The sequence below is a fragment of the Xiphophorus maculatus genome, chromosome 3 (assembly GCF_002775205.1).
Source record: "Xiphophorus maculatus strain JP 163 A chromosome 3, X_maculatus-5.0-male, whole genome shotgun sequence".
Lineage (NCBI taxonomy): Eukaryota > Metazoa > Chordata > Actinopteri > Cyprinodontiformes > Poeciliidae > Xiphophorus > Xiphophorus maculatus.
Window position 1 is genome coordinate 29,387,505 of NC_036445.1, and position 23,072 is coordinate 29,410,576.

The 23,072-nt window shown below is 41.2% G+C and overlaps 2 protein-coding genes across 2 annotated transcripts in view; one reads left to right on the forward strand and one right to left on the reverse strand.

Annotated features, from left to right (window-relative positions):
• Window positions 1–380: 380 nt before the first annotated feature.
• On the forward strand, window positions 381–21,028 carry LOC102229417 (grainyhead-like protein 2 homolog). The gene is made up of 15 exons (XM_014470403.2): window positions 381–701; window positions 1,161–1,347; window positions 3,301–3,714; window positions 3,814–3,869; window positions 6,051–6,267; window positions 6,349–6,460; window positions 8,530–8,624; window positions 15,186–15,344; window positions 15,467–15,524; window positions 16,380–16,519; window positions 16,615–16,652; window positions 16,849–16,934; window positions 17,037–17,122; window positions 17,227–17,291; window positions 18,643–21,028. Exons 1-15 carry the CDS (start codon window positions 688–690, stop codon window positions 18,755–18,757), a joined length of 1,842 nt encoding a protein of 613 aa, XP_014325889.2. The 5' UTR covers window positions 381–687; the 3' UTR covers window positions 18,758–21,028.
• The window catches only part of LOC102223298 (neurocalcin-delta A), a 69,602-nt gene continuing 66,354 nt past the window's right edge, over window positions 19,825–23,072 (reverse strand). The window contains exon 4 of the mRNA XM_023330498.1: window positions 19,825–21,622. The gene's annotated coding sequence lies outside the window, so the exon portion shown is untranslated. The remainder of the gene's footprint in view (window positions 21,623–23,072) is intronic.

The window sequence follows — 23,072 nt, forward strand, 5'->3', positions numbered from 1 at the left end:
TTGTGTATACAGAATACACAAGAATATTTAGAATACATAAAAAATACTGCAGACAATGCAACAATGCTATTTGATGTTATTTGCACCAACACACCCAAAGTTATACAAAAATAAAATTAGTACAAATCCCTCAACGGAGGGAATTAATCCAGAATTAAAACGTATTCCCTGTAAACCAGCAGGTTTCTATTGTTTTTTAAGTTATTTCCCTGAGCCATATAAATAATAAACGTGCAGTCCACATCGCTTCCCTGTCCTTTTAAGTCCACCCTCTCGTCTGTGAATCCACCAATAGGAACAAGAATGCACCACCTGTGTGGAGTCGTTTGACCAATCAGCAAAGCCGCCCCCTTTTCCTCATTCGTCCTGCCTCTTTTGCATTGAACACCTTTATCCCTCGCAACTAAATATAAACCCTGTCCAGTTATACTCAAGTTTCTTCTTAATGAAGTCAGTTTGATGTTTTGTTGTTTTTTTAACTTGACAGTAGTAAGATGGACATTGGACCACGGTGTAGCTGGTAAGATTACCTACTCTTCTGTTGGCTGTTTTCATCGAGAGCCTCCTCAGAGACAGCCTCAGGGGCCCAGGCTGCCGAAGTTTGAAGAGCCCCAAACAGAGTGACCCGATCCAACTCGAAAGGCCGGTTTCTGGCGCCAGTCCAAAGAAATTACTACAGAGTGCAACATGGACCTGGATAGGTAAGACAAAGCCATTAATGTTACTTCTCTCTTTTTTTTTTACACGCTGGTTTGAAATTCATGCGTAGTACTAACAAAACCCCATCAATATTTAGATAATTAAGCACAACTAGAACCTGGCTTAATGTTTAAGCGCAACATAAACATACTAGAAGATGTGTTGGTTGCTACAGCTGTTTCTGATTCTAAATGATAGCATATTCTCAAATGAAGATGTTTTATGGTTATCTTTTGAGTATTGTATGTGTGTGTGTGACAAAAAATATGATTTACATTCATAGTTTGTGTTCTTAGCCCATCTGAAATGAAACCTGTTCACCCAAACAGACAGGAGTCTGGTGAGAAACAGCCTGAGGCAATGCTGCTGGCTCCACAGACTGTTGTCCTGTGTTGACAGATTGACTTTGATCTGACACCCAACGCTCTCCGTCTCTTCCCACTTTCCCATCGCCTCGACAGCAAACGGCTGGTGGTGGTGGTGCCAAATGAAATGTCGGTGGCCCCCCGCAGAGTGTTCAGCAGTGAGGATGAGGCGTGGAAGAACTACCTGGAAAACCCGCTGATCGCCGCCACCAAGGCCATGATGAGCATCAATGGAGATGAGGACAGCGTGGCAGCTCTGGGGCTGCTGTATGACTACTACAAGGTCAGAGGCTTTGCACGCGAAATAATGGGGGGGCGAAAAAGTGCATTTTTGATAATTAATTGACATTCAAGGGATGAAAAAGATGTACTTTTGACAGAGAGAGTGCAAAGATTTTGCAAGATCCAATTGGGAGAAGTTACTTTAGTATCCCATCTACTGGGAATTCATGATCTCCACTAATGGACGTTTGTGTAGTATCAAAAATGTCTTGTTTGCTCCAGAGATTGCTTCAGTTGCACAACTAGCTAGATTCCTGAATAAATGTGCCAGAAATCTAAACGCTAAAGAAGAGTTCACGCTTGTCTTACACATGGACAACACTTCTAAAGTCTAAAGTTGGTGAAAGGCTGAATGTCAAACATTGACGGGTAAATCTTTCAGAATTCTTGTTTCAATATTATGTGACTGCATCTTTCCGGACTTGTCCCGTGTTTTATTTTGAAAATCCCTGAGCGATTTAACCTTATGTGCTGTCCATGTGTAAAGTAATGGGTAACTTTTACACAACACATAAATTCTGATCAATTTACAGAGTTTCCATTTAAATTCTTGTGTGCTTTCTGTTTTATTTTGACATTGGGAGTGTTTCATATCTCAAATGTTAAATAATGACTGAAACTATCAAACTACAGCAGCGACCCAAGCCTCAGATGGTGGAGACTCTTTTATTATTATTATTATTATTTGGAGGTCATGGATTTTTGCTACACAAATTGTACCAAAAATCCATACTCTAATTTAGCAAGAGTATGGAATATAAAAAATCTAGACACATCCTGTTAAAACGCCAGGTTGGCATCTCAAAACAGTTGTGACCAAAATGATTCCTTTCTATCTGTATATACATACATTATTTCCATCCATCCATCCATATTCTTAACACCCTTGTCCCTAGCGGGTTCAGGGGGGTTGCTGGTGCCTATCTCCAGCTAACGTTCCAGGCGAGAGACGGGGTCACCCTGGACAGGTCGCCGGTCTGTCGCAGAGCAACACAGAGACATATAGGACACACAACCATGCACACACACTCTTACCTAGGGAGAATTTGGAGAGACCAATTTACCTAACAGTCTTCCTCCCACAGTCCAAAAAACATGACTGTTAGGTAAACATACAAATATATATTATTTCTTTCTTTTCTTTTCTCTTTTAATGTTAACTACAACCTGCAGGAACCAACAGGAGAAACAAACTGAAATCCTGAGAGCAAAATAAAACACTAAAACAAGGTGTCTGCATAAATGTTCACACTCTGGGGCATAGACCACATGTAGACAGATATCTTCAAAAAACAAATACATTTTTTATGCTTTTTGGCCTTTCATCCACACAGAAACTCAATTACTTATAAAAAAATAAACCCAACCAAAGGGGGTTTTACAGCTGAAGAAAAACAAACAACTGCAAAGCCTGATTTGATGTAGTATGTTTATCACTTTTCTCCAGACTATTTTGTATTTGACAATGCAGTCCCTTTAATTTGTCATTAAAATTGAACTAGAACAGTCAGATGTTTTTTTGTTGTCATCAGAGGTATTTTAAATGTGGCAGGTGTGTATGCACTCCTATTTACTGTGTGTGTGGTGATTAATTCTCAGCACAATTGATTGGGCTTTCACCGATTGCAGTTTTCTTTACCGAAAGCCTGACCTGCTGATTCCGATTTAGACCGCTATCAAATTTTATTTTGTCTTTGTCTGGAGTGTTGCTAAATGTAGCCTAAAAGTCGCTGGGCTGGTAACAGTGTGGTGACTAGAAGTGAAAGTGAAGTGAAAAAAGGTCAGAAATGATCTCTTACTTTTTTTTTTTAATATCACAATAATCTGTCATTTTAACAAGAATGGCTTTAGATATGCAGCATACGTCTTTTTTTCCCCCCTTCTGTCCTGTGTGGGGCTTGGTAATGATTTCAGGTTTTAGTTCTTATCTTTCCGTTGCCTTAAATCCGTTCAGGTTCCTAGAGAGAGAAAGCGCTCGTCCGGCGGTGTCCCGCCCCCGGACCCCTCCAGCGCCTACGGCGGCCCGGACGTCCTGGATCACCACAGCCAGGCCCTGAGATCCATGCCGGTGAACCTCTCCCTGAACGGCTCCGCGGCGGAACATCACGGCTCCAAGCGTGCCGCTGCCGCCGTTGCCTCGGATACCAGAGGAGGAGACGGCAGAGGCGGCGGCTGTGCGCCTCTCGCCCTGGTGAAAACGGAGAGCCAGGCGTCCACTCCGGTTTTAAGCTCTCACCCGGAGGAACCCAGAGAGCAGCTGAGGATGCTTTACGAGCGGAGCTGCTACGACTTATCGCTCTCTGGGTACCAAAGGGACGAGCAGAGCAGCCCTCCGGACAGCACGTATGAGGAACGGCTGGGGGAAGAGGTCAGGTGCCGCTTCCTGCATACGAGTTCCGTGTTCCCTGACTTCTGCTCTACTTTTTGTTTTTTTTCAAAACACACTTGTTTTTTTTGTTTGTTACAGATTTATCACAGAAGTCGATCTTCACGAGTCGACGCGTCCCTCCATCAACTACCAGTGTAAGACTTTGTGATCATACAAAACCTTCTGGTACTAAAGGCTTAAATTAATCAACCTGTCAGAAAGGCCTGTCACCATGACAACAATTACTGGGTGGTAAATGCCCCAGAAATTATTGCGATAAACGATAATATTGTTTTTTTTTTTTTTGAGACCGTTTCAAGTAATACATTAGCGACACAATAATGCAAGTTTAGTTTCTCAAACTTCCATTTTGTAAAGAACACTAAACACTGGAACTGGAAGATATATTTTTTAAATATCCAAAATGAAACATGACAACCAAAAACAATAAATAAAATGTGAATTAAAAACACAAGTGAAACCATGAATAAAAGGAATTATGAAGTCTCTGCAAACAAAATTTCCCTTCAGAAAATATTCATCCTCACAATGGAAATGATCGAGCTAATTATAATTCATTACGAGATGAATTAATTAATTAATTGCTTATTTTGACCGATTTACTGTCAGTATCATTTCCAGTTTGGTTTCAGGACGTGAAAGAAAACCTCATCCAGTACAAGGTTTCTAATATTCTTTGCTTCCTAAACAGGTTGGACTGCTTAAATCTACAAACAGTGTTTGTTCTAGAGCCGAGGGAACCGCTGGATCACCCGCGATCTGTAACTGTTTTTATCTTTTCAAATTCAAATTCAAATTTACGTTATTAATCCCAAAGGCAAATGAAATGAATTCCATTTTTTTTCAAGGAACAAATGGGTAGAAAGCCTTTTCACGTCCTTCATTGTTGGAAGAGTTTTAGAAATGTCAGTAAAGAGGTAAAAAAAAATAAAAAATTGGGAAACTAAATTTGCAGGCGTATATCAAATAGTGGTAAAATAAAAGTTTTAGTGAGCGACTTTGCGTATTTCTTTTTCAGAGATGAGAATGGTTTTCTGTTCGCTCTGACTGGTTGGTCTCCAGTCGTCCAGAGAATCCAACAGGTTTTTTTTTTTTCCTTTTCTTTATTTCCAGTGATTTCCTGTTTTCATCTCCAATAATCAGTTCTGACTAGCTTCCCCCGTCTCCACTGGAGAAAAGTGCCGCTGCAGCATGATGCTGCCACCGCCGGGGAGTGGAGAGGGGATGAAAGGGTTAATCGTGATGACATAATCGTAATCGATTCATTGTTACCTGGAAAATGCAGACTCAAAAAAAGGATAATTTGCTGAAAGAGCAGCAGAGTCAGAGCAGTATTCAAGTTAAAATTGTGCAAAAAATATTCGCATTCTACATTTAAGAGCTACAAAAAACCCTTTCACTGTAAAAAAAAAAGTTACTGTTCTCCTCAAGTGGGAGCTTTAGCTTCAAATTCTGTTTAAAATAAATTCTCCTATTAACCACCTTTTGCTGTCAAAATTAAAATCTGTTCATCCAAACCATAAACACCAGATCAGCTCTTCACTGTGTTGATGTTCAGGCCTGAGCTTTTCACTTGTTGATGTTAGAAAGATGTTTTTAGCTGCAAGTTCATCCTTTGCTACAAATGATCAAGCACTCATTAAAGAAAAGCTGCATTATTGCATGTATTCAAAATCAAATTTTGAATAATTTGATTCAAAAAGTGAATCGAATTATTTGTTTATTTGTGTCTTTTTAATGTTGTCTGAAAAAGACTTAAGTGGCTAAATGAAAAATCTGCCGAATGTGTCAATTTTTAAAATCAAATTAATTAATTATAATAATAGATGACTAAATTTCTAGTTAGTTGCAGCCCTTAGTAGTAATGTTTTAGAAGTTATCTCTTTATCTTAGTGTTTTAGCTGCAGATTTTCATCCTTTGCTACAAACGACCCAGGCGTCACTAACGGAATGCTGTTGTTGCATTTTAGGCAATAAAATCTTTATTTTCTCATTTTTAGAAAAGGAATTGAATTGTTTATTTACATCTATCGGTGGTTTTCTAACACTGTATAAAAAGGCCTGAGTGGTTAAATGAAAAATCTGCAGAATGCTTTTTTTTTTCCTCCCGATTAATCGTGAGAATAATTGATAGAATAACCGATTGCTAAACTAATCGTCAGCTCCAGCCTTAGAATGGAATACAAACCACATGATTTGAATTATTAGTAAAAACCTTTCCACATGTTCACTGCCTTGACCTGTTCTTTGCATGAAAACTTGTGGGCATATTATGACATGACAGTTTAAGGATTTGACAACTCGATGTCTTGCAGTGACTGCTTCACCTACAGCCTGGAGGCCAACATGTCTCTGCGGCCGCGCCAAGGGGAAGGCCCCATGGCCTACCTGAACCGTGGCCAGTTCTACGCCTTGTCTCTGTCCGACAGCGGCTACAGGTCGGCCCACTGTCAGCCCAGGGGCCCGGCGTCCAGCGGCGAGCGGCGCGCCTCTCTGAGAGGCTCCGACCTGCAGCGGGACACCGTGGTGCAGGTGAGGGATCCTCAGAGTCCCGGCTAAGAGCTTGACGCGCTCGGCCCTCGTAACGCTGCGTGACTGTGTTTGGTCACGCAGAGTGTGATCATGGTGGTGTTTGGGGAAGACAAGTCCAGAGACGACCAGCTCAAGAACTGGAAGTACTGGCATTCCAGACAACATACTGCAAAGCAAAGGGTACTGGATATTGGTAAGAGGATTTTTTTTTTTTATATATATATATATATATATATATACAGTATGTATATATAATTTTATTTTATTGTTTTACACAAATTAGCATTAGCTGTTACTCTCAGGAACTGCTAACTTCCCCCCCCTACTCTACAAGAAAAACAAGGTGGGAGCAGGCGGCACACCTGACAGAGAATCCCTCCACCTGCTGTGCTGTAAAACCGGATCAGATTTGAATAACAGTTGATGTTCGATTCTCACAGGAGTCATGTGAACAGACAGCCAGTGGGGCTTCGATTTGCATAGACGTTACGGAGAAATGAGTGCAGGCCTGGATTGCGGCCATATCCTGTATGATCATTCAAGAGGCAGGCCTCAACCTGCGGCCCAAAAGCTCAGGAATGAACCAGATCTGTCATCCACTAGTGGCTGTTTCTGTGCGGGGCAAGTTCACGCCACTAACGCTGCTGGCATGGACTTGCTGCACAGTGGGTACGAGAGTGGAAGTGAATGCGTGACCGGGGTGTGCTGGGATGATTTTTTATTCTTTTTTTTTCTTAGTTGGAAGTCGGATTAAGAAGCGAAAATATTTGCGCATCAGATGTTGATTTACTCAGAGAATCTGCGTGTAAAATAAGGGGATAAGAGGAGGGGGAAAAGTTGTTGAACTCATAAACACGGCAGATTGTTTCGGCGGACTGCTAAATGACCCGCATAGTTTAGGAAAGTTCAGAAGGTTCGTTTATTCAAATAGATTAATAAACTTCATACTTTACTGTACAAAAATATTAAGTCCCGATATATTTGGATTATTTTGTCTGTCGAACTGGTGAAATTGAAAGTTTCAGGTGAAACAACTTGTTTGTGATGTGTGGAATTTTGAAAAATAAAAAAGGGATCCGGGAAATACTCAATCAATCAATCAGCTTTATTGTCAATTCCTCTTACATGTCCAGACATACAAGGGAATTGAAATGACGTTTCTCACTATCCCACAGTGATACAAGACAGGGCGTTACTAACATTGAGTAACAATAAAAGACACAGTCTAACTAAAATTATCCTGAACAATTAATAAATAGATGTACAATAACTAGACATATAGCGTAAAAAGTTTTACAACTGAGAATGTATATGTTTATATATAAGTATATGGAGATATACAGATAAAAAAAAAGTGGCAGAAGTGCAGAGTTTAAATGCCAAATTTGCCCTCTATGTTAGGAGGAAGGGCAGTTGTGCAAGGTTCTGGGTTTCTTCTTCTTTGAAACTACAGTTGAATCCATGATGTCACCACCATATTGTTTCATTGATGGAATGAAGTGTTGACATTATAGTACTGTATGACTTAATCTTCCCATTGACCCACAAAACTATTTGAAATATTCCAGTTAATTAGTTTAACTTTAAACGAGCTGTAAAACAGGATTTTCTCCTCCTTAACTATTCTCTGTCGCTAACATGGCTGGTCTTGGTCTGGTAAGTAAAGAAAAAAAAGTTTGATATCATCAACTGATATTAATTTCCATCCAGTTGCTGTTTGGTTTTCGGGGATTGGTCATTTGGTGTTTGTTTGGTCATGTGACTGTGGCGTGTTTAACTGCAGCAGTGTCAGTGTGTTGGTGATTTTACAGTGTTGAAAGGGTAGGAAAATATATCGATATCTAAATGTAACTATATCTCTCTGTGTTTGTGTACATGTGTAAATCTCTCTCTCTCTCTCTCTCTCTCTCTCTCTCTATATATATATATATATATATATATATATATATATATATATATAAATATCAAGATATATCTCCGTTATCGGTCATAACAGCAATATTAATATTGTATATTGGTATTGACTCAAATTTGTCCATTATTGCATCCCTAGTGTCTAGTACAGGTTTTTGGATACAACATCCCAAAAATAAGGTTTTAAATCCTAATCTTTTTCGACTTTAAAGTTATTTTAGAATATATTCCCCTCGTTGTGATTTTGAGATTGCATTGACATATTAAAAATGATGACAGATGGACGTCTGCCCCGGAGCTCCACCCTGTCTGAAACGGTTCTCTTGTGTTTTCTGTCTTTGCATCCAGCCGACTACAAGGAGAGCTTCAGCACCATTGGGAACGTGGAGGAAATCGCCTACAACGCCGTGTCTTTCACCTGGGACGTGAGCGAAGAAGCCAAGGTAAAGAGCCGACAGCAGCAGAGGCATGCTGGGATTTGAGGTTTTCAGAACCCGGCCGATTGCCGCGACGACACGCAGTCCAATATGTCCGTCTGTCAGATCTCGCATGAATTACGGATCCATTTTCACTTCCATTCATTAAACTATTCCACGTTGAGCTTATTGTTGAGCATGTAAAAGCAAAAAAATAAAATAAAATAAAATGAATAGTTTCACTTGGATGAAGACAGAAGCCGTATTCGCAGGCAGTCTGCGGCCAGCAGCAGTGACCCCGTCCTCTCGCACTCGATGTCCGAGCGTCACGCTTTAAACGGCTGTACAGAAACGCAGACTGGTAATTGCGGCTTTGCAGGTTTGACTGTAAATATTTACTGTTTGCCACACGCCTTCACTGCGCTCTGCTGGGTTTTCGGCAGGTTTCCGCTGCAGCGCTCCCCTCATGTGTTCACTGTACCGCGTTCCTCTACTGCTCGGTGAACATGATTGCTCAAGTGGTTCCATCTGAGACAGGATAGTTTAATTATCAGCATTTTTTAAAATTTATATTATAGCTGAAAAAAAAATTACTGTGAGGTACAGCTGAAACCAGAAGTTTAGATACCCTGAATAACAAGACACACACACACACCCCGCCCCCACAAACACACACACAGTTTTTTTTTCCTCACTAGACTAAACTTCTCTTGTTTTAAATCGGTTAGAATTACCAGAATTATTTATATTTGCTAAATGCCACAATAATGAAAAAAGGGTATGTCAGAGATTTATTTATTAATGTCTTCAAAATCAGTATTTTCTAGCATTGCTGTTGAATAACATGGATTTGGCTCAAACCTTCCTGTGTTAATTTACAAACTGTGATGTGTTTTTTTTTTTTCTGTTTCTTTGGAGTAATGGCTTCTTCGTTGCTGAGCGGCCTTTCTGCCTGTGCTGCTGCAGAAAACGTTTCACTGTGGATGCTGAAGGTTACACAAAGTTTTGACTTTTATTTTGGGGTAGATTTGCACACTTTGGACCAGAACCCGTTCATCTCTGGAAGACAGAATCCGTGTCCTTCCTGTGCTGCGTGTAATGTTTGAACGCGGCTCCTTCAAGCATCGGTAAATTGTTCCCAGGATGCATCAGACTAGTGCTGCTCATCAATTCTCTTCCTGAAGACTTGGCTGATTTCTTTTGACTTTCCCGTTGTGTGAACCATTGAAGCGGTGTGTTCCAGGTGTGTTCCAGGTGTGGCCACCGTGTGTCGCTTTGGATGTGGTCTCACTTTCTTTATTGCGATGAAGGCTGTGAAATTCACCATGACGACTGTGTTAGGATGGAATGAGTTAGTGCTCTGTTAGTGATTTCATCTTTGTATTTATTTATTTTTCTCCCCTCCAGGGGTCATTTATGGGCTCTAGTGTCCCTTATATTAAAGTAGGCTGACAAGAAAGGGGGAAGGAGAGGAGGAAGACATGCGGCAAAAGTCGCCGGGTCCGGGAATCGAACCTGCGACGGCCCCGTCGAGGACTCAAGGCCTCCAAATGCGGGTCGCGCTATCCCCTACGCCACCACAGCACGCCCATCTTTTGTATTTTTTTTATTCCTTATTTTTTGAATAATATTAAATAATTAAAACATGCATTTTGACGTCTTTTAGCTTATGATTTATCTTTTAAACGCTTTGCTGTGGCAATTGGAGCAAAATTAATTTCCAGTTGCTCAAAGCATTTATTTCACCCGTGTTATTACTCAGTGCCACTGCCAGTAAATGTCATTATTATATCAGTAACTAACATCCTAGGACTTTAGTGCTTCTACTTCTGTATGCTTGCGTTTTTAATCTTTCTACTCAAAATGAAGTCTTTGAATTTTTAACACATTAGATCAACATTATTTGTCTTTGTTTTTCCACAGCCCTGCCATGCCCATCCTTCCCTGGGTTTTGACTAGACCTTGTCTGTGTAAATCTGCTGCAGTTGCTTCATCTTCAGATTTCACTTTACAAACATTGCTGATTTCTGATGTAGGTTTTTGGGATCATTATTTGGCACGAATCTGTTTTTTTTTTTATTTTTATTTGTCACAGTCTGTTGTTGCCTGGCAACAAGCCGCTCCATCCTCATTGCTAGCGGGTCTTCCAGCAGCATGTTTGTGTTTGCTTTGTGGCCGGCGGAGCGGCGAACTGCCGCTTCACGGCGTCCTCTTCAACTTTCTGCTTTTTACGAGGGCATTTGAGCGCCCTCACACAAACACAGCAACCCTCCTGCAGTCGGACACAAACACACACACCCCCACACACACACACACCCCCCCACTGATGCTGGCAGCGGCTCATGTGGCGCTGGCGGAGGAACTGCAAAATGGCTCGGGTCGGTGGAGGTGGGAATCGGCGGAGCTGCGTAGGAGGCCCATTTGCGCTTTAGGCTTTCAGAGGAATCAGCCCTCACCTCTGCAGGTTGGGGCACGACGCTGTTGACGCGGCGCAGTGGGAAAGTGATCGCTGAGCCGCGGTGGGAGCTCACGTAACCGTTATCCGTCTCCGCCGACCTGTTTGCTCGAGCCGCCCATCCCGTTTTACCGGAAAAATCTACAGGTGTTTGTGTTTGGTTTATGCGATTTGGCATCAGCCATGAGAATATGTTCCTCCATGTAGCTAAATTTGTGAGACAGCCGCGTGGAGGAGTGTTTACACTGTACTCTGCCGGGGCCGCTCTGTGATTGTTCTTTTTTCTTTTAGGGTGTGGTTTGAGTTTTAGAAGTTGAACCAACATGTCGATTTTATTTGAAGTCTTTGAAATTAAGGCTTTTTCTTTACGCCTCCCTCCACCTCCCCAAAATGTGAGATTTATGAGAAGTGGGGCTTGTTGAATGGCTCTGTGAACTGTTCCACTTCACTTAATGACACTGTGACCTTCTGTCATCACTGTACACTAAATCACTCACAGACTCACAAGAGGACAACCGATTTATTTGTCGATGACTGACAGAAAAAACAAAAAACCCTCTGCTTTTATAAAGAAAATATAACTTTGTTTCTATAACTGCCAGCAGGGTATCGGTTAAAAACCCAATTCTAACAATAATTTCTCTCTTTAGTTGTTTGCTTAGCTGTTGAATTTTTGGAACTAGTTTATTTACAACATTGCTTCATCATGTGGAAGTTTGAAGACATTTGGTTCTTCACAACTCTTTTCAAATCCAGACACAATTTGAGATCTGGGTTTTGACTAGACCTTGATATCGTTTTAAAAAAAATGTTGTTGTTGTTTTCAGCCATTCTATTATAGTAATTCTCCTGCTGATGTGCCAGGTTTGTGGCTTTGCTCTAATTTGACCAGAGAATACAAACTTTCTAGCTTCTCGTGGAACATTTTTCTTTCCAGTCATCAAACCTGTCGATGCTCACACACACCTCACAATCAACCTTTCACACACGCTTTACCGCTCTCTTCTATTTCGTTAAGTCCGATGTAAGCCGTGTACACATTACAAGACTTTGATATTTTTAAAAAATCATTAGAAGTTTACGTGAACAGACTGTTCTTGCTTCACGACTTGAGAAAAGCCCCCAACCAAAACAAGGTTCTCACACATGTAACGACTGCACCTGCTGCTGGACCGCAGACCGCCGCAGTTTTCAGATTCTCTTCAGGTCAGTTTGGAGGCGGTAGTGGGAGACAGCCTCAGGAATTTGATTTGGTCTGCAATAACACGATGGAGCTTAAGAACTGCAAGAAAAATAAAATGGTGGAATCTGCCTGACTATGGGTGTGCCAAGCGTTTGGCATCCCACTCAAAGAAACATGAGGTTGCAATTGCTGCCTCGGTGGATCAACAAATTATTAAGCAAAGGCTAAATGTCATGTCTTGGTTTTCTATTATTAATAAATCTGCAAAACACTCAAAAACCTTTTTTTTTTCTGCCTTACCGTAATAGGGCATTTGAGTGTAGAATTTTGAATAGTGAAATTAATTAGATACAATTTGGAATAATGTAGCAAAACGTAACAAAATATGGAAAAAGTGCAGCGATGTGTAAACTTTCTGGATGATATGACTGTAATAAGGGATCTGCCTCATCCTTCAAACTGACTTTGCTTTTTTTAGATTTTATTCGTAAGACTGATAAATCCTAAACTCATGAACTCTACCACTATAATGTAGTTTATGGTAGCTGTCAGATTGGCTACTCTGGGACCTCATCTTAAACCAATATGACTTCTTGGGGCTTTTAGCAGTTTCTCCAAACAATGCTGCAGGGAACGTTCTGGAACATTCACTCTGGAAGGCCGGCAGCCACGTTAGCTTAATGATGGTTAGCAACAGCTGCTTCTCTAATGGCATTGCAGAAGTCTTCACATGTTGGGGGTTATGTTAACACTCACCTAGCAACTGTCAAAACTTCACACTTTTTAAATTGGAGGCGGTCTGTGGATTGTACAACGGCACCTAGCCGTCTGCTGCGTTACCTTTTAAATTCAAGGGAAGGGTGTTAGCGCAGTCACGGGGAACAACTGTGATAGACTAGCGGTCACGGAAACGTGTTTCCCCCCATGCCCCCCCTTCTCTGTACTTGGCAGAATAACTTTATTAAGAGGGAGCGACCCAAGCAGCCTACACAGTCCCTACACCGGTGGAACAGATGAATGTTTCTTTCTTTCTTTCCTTCTTTGGGAGGAAGAAAGAAACTCCTGTCACATCCCACTCATCCTGCTGGCTCCCCAACATGTCCAGACACGGACCCTGGATTTCTTCTCACTTTCCTTTTCTTTTTACCTGCACACCAACAATAAACAGAGAGGTGTTTACCGAGAGAGCTCAAAGTGCCATGGCATTGCCAACCAGGTGGTTTTTATCTGATCAAGTGTGGGGAAGCGGTACTTAAGGGAGGACTAAGACTGTGATGGCACATGTTGGCAGGCTTTAAGGCCAACATGTAAGGAGTTGCAGGTGTGAGTCAGATGTGGTAAAGGTTGGTCAGATGAGGCATTCTTAGAAGAGAGGAGTCTTTGGTACATTCTTGATGGGAGCGAGACCGCCGTTGTGGTGATTGCAGAACCAGGGCTTCTCGTTTTGCTGAGGTGGCATTGACGACGTGGGAATTGAGAACCGGTTCTCAGTCATCTCACCACGATAAAGAACGGTTAAAAAGAAAATCCCCCTTAAAACTTAAACGCAACGTTCGAAGAAGAAGAAAAACAGTCTACATACTGCTTCCCATGTTAACTCGGTTTACAGAGGAACAGCGTTACTCCCTGAGGAAAGAGCCCAGAAGGAACGATCTGATCTGAATGTATTTTGACAGGCATCAAGGCCAGCAAATCATCTGGGTTTGCATGATGAGCTGCTACACCCAGAATGAGCACCAGGGGGCATAACTGGAAGGATCTTGATTGAGCTGCAGTTTCTGAGTCATTCCTGAAAAAAGTCGAGTGAAGATCATCAGCTGATGTGTTGCAGACAAAATAGGGAAGTCAAATAAAAGCCACATACTGGTGGTTGTATTATAAAACATGAACACAGGTCACATGCGTTCCTGGTGTAAATATCTGAGGGCTGCAAAATCACCAAATTGGCTCCAGTTTTGGCAGGTTCCTTTGGGTCCCCGAGGTGGACGAATAGGTGAAGCCATTAGGTTGTGCAGTTCATCAGTCTTACCTTCAGGAAGTTGATCTTAACAGAGAGGGGTAAGTACTTTCAAAATAGAAGTCTACCTAAAACAAACATCTTATCAACCAGGGTCTTGTGTCCTTCACCCCAGTGTGAGAGATGTTCATCTCTCCGTCCTTCTATCAGTGTAACCTGCTTTTAAACAACAGCTGTGAACATCTGTAGAGCTGTTGTTTAGGCCTGAAAGTAGAGGCTGTGATAGGGATCTGGGTTTACTCGGGAGCAGTTGTGACAGTAATCAGGTATGTCCATCATAAACATCGGGAAGTGTCAAGATCATCTTTTCAGATGATCTAGTTTAAATAAACACAGTTCTGACTCAGGCCGCACAATCACCACTGGAATTATGTTGCAGAGAAAACATCAGGTTGAAGGCTGAAATATGCAAAATTGGAGAGTAGTAGGAGAATGTAGCATAATGAGGAAAAGTGGTCAGTCTTTCCTTCAGTCTATAGCAGCATACGTCTATAAGCTTTATCAAAAAAGGAAGGTTTTAAGCCCGGTTGTAAAAGTAGACCGGGTCTCTGCCTCATGGACTAAAACTGGGAGTCAGAGAACTAAAGGATCCGTCTCCCATTCTACCTTTAGAAGCTCTAGGAACCAGCATAAACCGGCAGTATGAGAGCAAAGTGCTCTGTTAGGAACATACAATCACATCTCTGATTGTATGATGGAGGTGATTAAGGGCTTTACATGCAAGAAGGAGGATCATGGATTGAAGCCAAAACAGGAAAAAATATCATCTCTCTTTAATTTATCAGAACTCTTCCTGTACTATGAGGAGTTTTACAAGAAAATACTTCAAGTGTCACTGCACTTCACCTGTCCACCTTCAGCAGCAGCTCAACGGTCTGATCGTGGTTTAAAGTCTGACGTAGTTTTTTTTCCTTCTGTCTTTCCGTCCTCCAGGTCTTTATCTCTGTCAACTGTCTGAGCACAGACTTCTCGTCTCAGAAGGGAGTGAAGGGCATGCCTCTGATCATCCAGATCGACACCTACAGCTACAACAGCTGCAGCAGCCGGCCCGTCCACAGGGCCTTCGCTCAGATCAAGGTCTTCTGTGACAAGGTGAGGGAAGGTCAAAGGCAACGGGAGCCGTCTGCTCAGCGTGGCTGACTGGACCCGGGTGGATCGGTTCTTTTAATTGCCGTGTCCCCTCTGTCCCCCTCCTCCCCGTCCCCCCACTGCAGGGAGCTGAGAGGAAGCTGCGCGATGAGGAGAAGAAGCAACTAAGGAGGAGGATAAAAGGTGATGCATGTTGATTTGTCCATTCTACACATTAAAATGTCCAACTTAAGCTAATTTGATGTAAAATGATATTAGCAAACATTTTCTTGTATGGAAGCAAATGTTTGAACTATACTTTAAAGGGGCAGTATTACCTATAAACCGACTTTTTTGAGCTTTACGTCATGTTGTAATTTTATCCCCTCATCAAAAACATGCTTCGATTCTTTCCTGCATGTTTGAGAAATCCTTTAATCTCCACGGCAACCATTCAGCTGTGCGAAACGGTGAACGGCGTCTCGAAGGCGGTGCAGCTCCTCCTCTGAGCTTCTGCCTCAGAGCAGCACTTCCCCAGGATTCCTCCACTCAGATCCTTCAGACTAGTCAGCAGCAATTAGCAAACACCTGTTGGAACTGTGAATCTGCTGAGCTCATTGTAGACAGAAACAGGAATGTGACGCCACGGTCTGAACCTGGCAGGTTTTATGATCAGCATTGCTAAAGGGTTACAAATGTGCAACGTAAACCATCTTCACTGTTGAAAGAAACTGTTTTTCTCTTAAATATGAGTTGATGATCCTTCAGCATTGGACGCTTCTCAGTGCAATGCTGGTAAAAAAATATCTAAGGGTGAATAGAGGGACCATGTGACCACTTCCTCAAGGCAGAGTTTAAGAAAGACTGAACAAGAATTTTTAAAGAGACAGAGACCCAATTTCAAGGAGTTAAATTACAAAGTCAAAAATGTTTTAAGTCACATAGCATTTTTATAACAACTGAAGGTAACAGTTACTTGTTCAATGTGTCTGAAAAACACATTCCCGCCCCTTTAAGAGTTTGCTTAAAAACAGATGCTGAGCTCTCTCTCTTAATTAGGAAAGAACAGCAGCTTGGGGCCGAGCTCCCCCATCAGGAGGGCTGAAAGCACGCTGTTCAAAAGCATACTGGACCTGGACTCCCAGCCGGTCCTGTTCATCCCTGATGTCCACTTCGGGAACCTGCAGAGAGCGGGGCAGGTGAGGATCCAGTCGGCTTGCTGACACATCCGCCGTGACGCTCGCCGCCTCCGTCCGGCCGAGCGCCTCTCACTTCTTTCTGACGCTTCCTGCAGGTGTTTGCCGTCAGCACTGATGAGGTTCTTGTGGAGAGGTGAGCATCTCTGGTTCTGTTAGAAGTCCTGCCTGCTGCAGCTCAGTACGACACAGAGGGTTTGTGTTCCGACGGTTAAGATGCGTTGTCCTGAAACGTGGCGCGACAGGAGAGACTTTGGAAACAAAACATTTGTCTGAGTTCCAAATGATTGATTGTCAAATCAAGTGTTAACGTCTGTTCATGTGTCCATCAGAGGGCTGCCTAAGAAGACCATGTCAAGTCAGGAAGAGATCTGCCCACCGCAGCCCAAGAAGTCCAGAGTGGAGCCTGAACGGAGAGGTGAATTTTTCTAATCCCAGTCAGATTCTTGTTTTTGTTTCCAAATATCGATTATAGTTTATTCCATTTTTAAAATGTTATGCTTTGCTCATGCTGTTCTAGTTCTGCTGTATGTGAGGAAGGAGTGTGATGAGGTGTTTGATGCCTTAATGCTGCACGCCCCAACCCTCGGCGCGCTGATGGAGGCGGTGAGTGATCGGCCTTCTGATGTTCAATGGTTGAAATGTGGAAGGCTTCGTCTGGACCTGGAATACTTTTCACATTTTTTAATTTTTTTACTTTATCTTCACAGATTTCTGAGAAATACACATTGCCTGTTGAGAAGATCGCCAAAGTTTATCAGAAAAGCAAAAAAGGGTGAGAAAGCTCACAGACACAAGACGTCCGACTGATGATGTGGATAACCACAGGGAAGGAAGTCCCAGCTTTCGCTTTGAAAGCAAAACGCATACTAATGCAAAATAATATACACTTAAGGTTTCGAAAGGTTGCTTTTCTTCCACCAAAAGAATTAATATAACATTGAGGAAAACATAATTGCTGTGCTTATACAAACAAATGATTGCCATTGTAGTGGAGAATGTAAATGAAAGTGTGATTTCAAGTATGCAACAAACTAAAATGTTGCTAAAAATGGTCAATAAAGGTGCATTAACATGATGTAACAGCATAATAAAGGGCTATCGCAGCATAATATCCAAAAGTATTAATGTAGTTGTGTAGGATGAAAGTTGGATCCGTAAGCTTATGCCTTGGGTATTACTAATATTTCAATGAAACTACATAATTTAGGACATTTCTATTGTAATTTGTAGGAAAACTGGTGTTTACAAAGTGAAGTCAAACTAACAGAACACCACAGCAGTCTTTATTATTAAAGTGCTAGAAACGACAACGTGTCTACGTATGCTAACATTCAGAACTTGAAGTTGTAACTTTTTAAGTCATATTTGGATAAATGGCAAATTGAAATTAAAAGTAACAGTTAGTTATTTTATTCCTTGTCTTTTTGCTAAATGATGTAATTTGATCAACAAAATGAAAGCTATTACTTGATATCCCAAAATCTGCAGTTTGCTAATTGTTGTGCTAACTACAGTTAGCAACACAAATCCGTAGCAATGACTTCCTCTGTATCTTACATGCCTATGTACTGTAGCAACATGTTCATTAGAGATGTGTGTGTGTGTCATGGAAAAAATTATAATACTGAGTTTATAATATACAAAGTGAGGGAAGGGCAAATAAATAGGTTTTTACTGCAGCTATCACTGCCATTTATTTGGCAGCCATATTGGATGTTAGCTCTCCAAGTCAGAATTTCAACTTCTGGGGTTTTTACTTGGATTATGTGACTTGGGACTTGGAAATTCTGACTTCAGAGTACAAATGTAGCACACCATTACACCTGTGTTTCTAACAGCCGCTACATGATTACGTATGCATGTTAGCATGCATTTTGCTAATTTGTCCTAAAAATGTGGACTTGTGTGGACATATCTTGTTTTGTGTGAGGATTAAAAACTGAATGGCTACCATATTATGTAAGGTTTTTAAATTAATTCCAAGCTGGGCAAAAACATTTTGATAAAGTCAATATATATATATAACGGCATAACCAGGAAGTAAGGTATTAGCTATAACCCTGGCTCTGTATTCTTTAGTCTCTTCTGTTTTTAACAGCATTCCCTGTTTTTATGAACCACAGGGTCCTGGTGAACATGGACAACAACATCATCCAGCACTACTCCAACGAGGACACCTTCATCCTCGCCTTGGAGAGCTCAGCCGACTCGTTTCACGTCACCCTGTCAGAAATATGACCTCCGTCAGCCTCAGCGCCGGATTCAGTCATTACTTTATACGGACAGAGAAGATGCCTGCTGAGTGAGGCAACAGAACTGGGTAGACACTCACAAGCATCTCAAGTAACCGTTAAGAATGGCACCAAGCAGGGTTCCCTGAACGCCACGCGGCAGTCTTAGGAAGGCAGCCTGGTCGCTTTCTGAACAGTTTTTTTTATTCCGTTGGAGCTGATAATATTCCAGATCCACATAAAGCAACATGCTGGTTTGCTGAGGTTCCACAGGATGAACACTAAACACCAATGAGGTCTGCTGCTAGCGCCTCGTCTGCTTCCTGACTCGGCCAAAAGTTGTGCAGGTTGGTGTATTGTATGATCTAGCATAGCATTATTCATGGTTCTATGTTTACAGCTCTACACAATGCCTCTAGAAAGTAGTTCCTATGTTTTTCCTTGTTTTCTTTTTACTCTGAATTCTTTTTTTTTTGGTGTCAAAAGTTTGCATGTGAGTTGCAAATAGATGTTGTCTGAGAATTTTAAAATGACATGATAGCAGTATAGTGCTTTTTTTCTGGGTTCTTTCCAACATTATTTATATTTGCTCCAAACTGAAGAGGTTTATACAACTTTCTGAGATTTCAGTTCAGAGCTTTACTTTCCTCTATTTTTAACCATACTGAAAATGATATTGCGTGTCAACTTCTGTATCATTCTGTCTTTGGCACCATGATGTACAGTCTTATTCATGAATCATTAAATATAGTTTTATACGCAGAACTCTGTGTGTCTCCGTTTGGTTGCAACAAAATCTAAATGTTGAGGATTAAGTCACTTATGGAGGCTTTAAAATTTTGTTTTTACAAGAAAAAAGTATTTATTTTTAATCTAAGCCTTGAGGTTTTGTAGTTCTTCTCCTTTTCTAGTAAATGATCTCAGTCTAATTTTTTTTTTACATTATAAAAGTCTGACATTTTAACAGAGATGCTTGGGCTTTTTCCGTCCAACGTAAGACAGAATCACAATTTAAGGAAACAAAAATGAACCACACACACACACACCACATGAATACGTGCACGCAGTACGCCATGGATTTAATTCTTGCCTTTTAATTGACCAAAAAAAGAACAAAAAATAAGAGAGAATCCTGCGTTTCAAAACGTCAGTCACTAAAATACAGGATACCTTACAAAACCTACAAAATTCAACAATTACAAACATTTTGTTCAACATATAACCATTCTATAGTATAAATTTATACAATACTGTTTTGTTTTTATTTGGCACTTGGTCACAATTCGCTAATTTGTATTTGACAGAAATATTACACCTGACGCATTTCTTTTCTTTTTCCTTTTATAAGAAAAGCTTCTCCGTGTATATTTATATATATAAAAACAAACAGTAAAAGCGACACATTGTGACAGCATCGTTGCAGTAGTTCGGATTCTCTGTTGGTCTTCTTCTTTAGCATTTTTCTGAACATTCAAAGCTCCTCGATGCTCGGTTACATTCACGGGGCGGCTTCAGGCGGATCCCGCTCAGACTCCAGACTCTCTCCTCCGGAACGCGGAACGAAGCCGAACGAAGCCGAGCGAAGCCGAGCGAGGCGAGAAATCCGAGCGAATCCTCCCGCGCGCATCCGCCGGGACGCGCTCGTTGTTTGACCGACAGCCCGCCGTTCCGCTGGCAGTTTGAGTATCTATGAACTTATAGTAAAAAAAACACACATGCGCTTAAGTCACATGCAAACGCGTCGTGTTAAGTTTACACGCCCGTGTACCCAACGACTACATGCAGCATTTCATTAAACAAGTTAAAAGAGAGCGCGAGGCGTTTCTGTGCGCCTCACTTTTTAGTCCGAAATAAAAGAATCTGGTCCGCATGCTTGATATCCGGCGACATTTAAATAAACATCTTCTATTATTATTATTATTATTTTCATTATTATTATTTCACCACAACTTTGTTCGGAAGCGAACGTTCTGGACTACATGGAATTGCTCAATGAGCTTAGGTGCACTTTAAAAAAAACCTACACAGTTCTCGAAATACCTGGAAAGACTAAAGTGTGTGTTGTGTGAGAAGCTCGAGCACAGCAGCACTTCCTGTGCTCTTACTTTCTGATATTTCAAAATAAAACACATAGGAACAGACGGAGGGAGAGGGTCGCTCGTCACAAAGTCTAAGTACGGATCCGGGAGCATATGCATAGTAGCATAATGTTACGCGATGTGTCCGTTCCAGCACGATATATAAAACAAACAGTCTATCAAGTTTACAAAAAAAAAAAAACAACAACAACAAAACAAACAAACAAAGAAAAGAAAAAGAAAGTGGGACTCATTGTGAGCGAAGGACAGACTTCACAGGTCCTCTCTTGCTCACCTACAGCGCGTGCCGTCTCTCTTTCTCTCTTCTGCACGCGCTCAGTCTGTCACACTCGCGCTCTGTGTGGGCCTAACTGGAAGTTTAGATACAACAGAGAGCCAAGCAAAGACACTGATACAGAGACTCCAGTTTACACTGCATATATACACACAACCTACGGTAAACCTTCTCTACACTCTAGCAGGCCTACAGGAGAACTGAGGAGGCTCATTACAGTCAGTAAGGGGCGGTGATGGTGGTCTGTAACCACAAGTGGAGTGGATTTCGCCTGGATTTCAGAGACAGGCAGCTGTTTAGTTGGTGGATCGGGCAGAGGGTCGTAGAAGACGGCGGGAGGGGAATATTAACGAAGAATTAGGCTCCTGCGGCCATCTTTAAAAAGTCTTCAGTACATGCTGAAGGCCTGGCTTCTTCTTCATCTTCATCTAATCATTCTTCATCATCAGTCTGCTCCATAGTGCAGAGTTACAGGCATGTAGAGTCACCCAAAGAAGCACTGTGAAGAAAACAATCTGAAGTCAGTCAGTGTCTCTGTGCGCAGATTATTTTAATATCTGCGTGGATCTACACAACGTAAAATGTCTAGCAAAGCCATTCAGTCCTCTTGAATTTTTTCCCTTTTATCGCTTGCTGACAAACGTCAAGTGATTTTTTTTTTTGTCAAACTAAAACAATCTTTTGAAAATAACACCCTAAAAGCCGATATTAAACAGATGTTTCACCAAACTCACAATTCTGTATTCATTTTTTTTATTGGTCCGATATAATATTCTTATTTTAAATGTCATGTTTTCATTAGCTGGAAGTGGAAAATCACCACGAATAATAGAAACAACGCCTTTCAGAACATCCAAATGGATGGAACTGATCCATATAATGTGTGGGAAAGTGTTCAAGAAATCTGCATATTTTAAAATGTTGTTAGGATAAAATAAATGAGTTGAGATCAGGCGTGCCGTCCCTTTATACGGCGCATCAGACGACACGCTGCATATCAGTGTTATTGTTATGGCGCAGTGACAGGATGCTTTCACCAAGCTGCAGTCGGTCTGCAGCATCACTCAGTGAGGTCTGGCTGGGAAACGGGCCTCGTGTTAATCACCACGGCTGGGAATCCACTGACTCACACTGAGGTCACACCGCTTTCCCAATACCTGTTAGAGCAAACGCACACTTCACCCTGAGTGAGTGGAAGGTAATATCTCACCAAACACACTGTTAAAAAGTGCTGCTGAACCCATTATGTTAAAAGGAGCTGCATTTTTTTCTCCACAGCGTTTCTTTTTTTTTTCATTCAGCGTTGGAGAAATGAGAAAATGTCTTTAACTGCAAAAACTAATTATTCAGTTATTGTTGATCTACTTTCTAGTTTAGCACACTTGAAATGGGGAAAAAAAATAACCTGCAAGTAAGTTTTCAGCAAGATGTGGGAGCTTGTTTTTAGTAAATAATTCTTTAACATGGATAAAAAAAGCAGTTCAACTGAGAAATGATTTCACTTGCAAGACATTTTTCCCATGTTAAAAGTAAAACAATCTGCCAGTGGAACTAGTATTTATTAAATTATTGTTTACTTAAAAGAAGCTGATATATCATTGGTGTCCACAGTGTGGCATTCGGGCCATTTGTGGCCCTTGAAATGATTATGATTGGCCCCATGACAACGAGTCAACAACGGTAAAAAACTTACTGACAAAATAGAAAACAACTGACGACGAAAAAAACATTTGTAAATTGTCTTATTTCTTTCAACAAGGCAACAGCCCAAAGTTTTTTGTTTCCATTTTGGATTATTAAGGATTTATAGATTTCATAAAAATATTGTTTACCTTTAAGCAGGTAAAGTTTAAAACAAGAAAAATCACAATAAACTCCTTGTTGCATTTTAAATTGAGTGAATTTTGTGGCCTGCTAGTAGTTTCTATTTGCCAATTTTGGCCTCATGG

Excerpts from the sequence above, each read along its gene's own strand:
- LOC102229417 (XM_014470403.2), top strand. Across the intron at positions 8,625-15,185 it reads ACGTGAGCGAAGAAGCCAAG|GTCTTTATCTCTGTCAACTG; the intron begins GTAAAGAGCCGA and ends TCCGTCCTCCAG. Across the intron at positions 17,292-18,642 it reads TATCAGAAAAGCAAAAAAGG|GGTCCTGGTGAACATGGACA; the intron begins GTGAGAAAGCTC and ends TATGAACCACAG.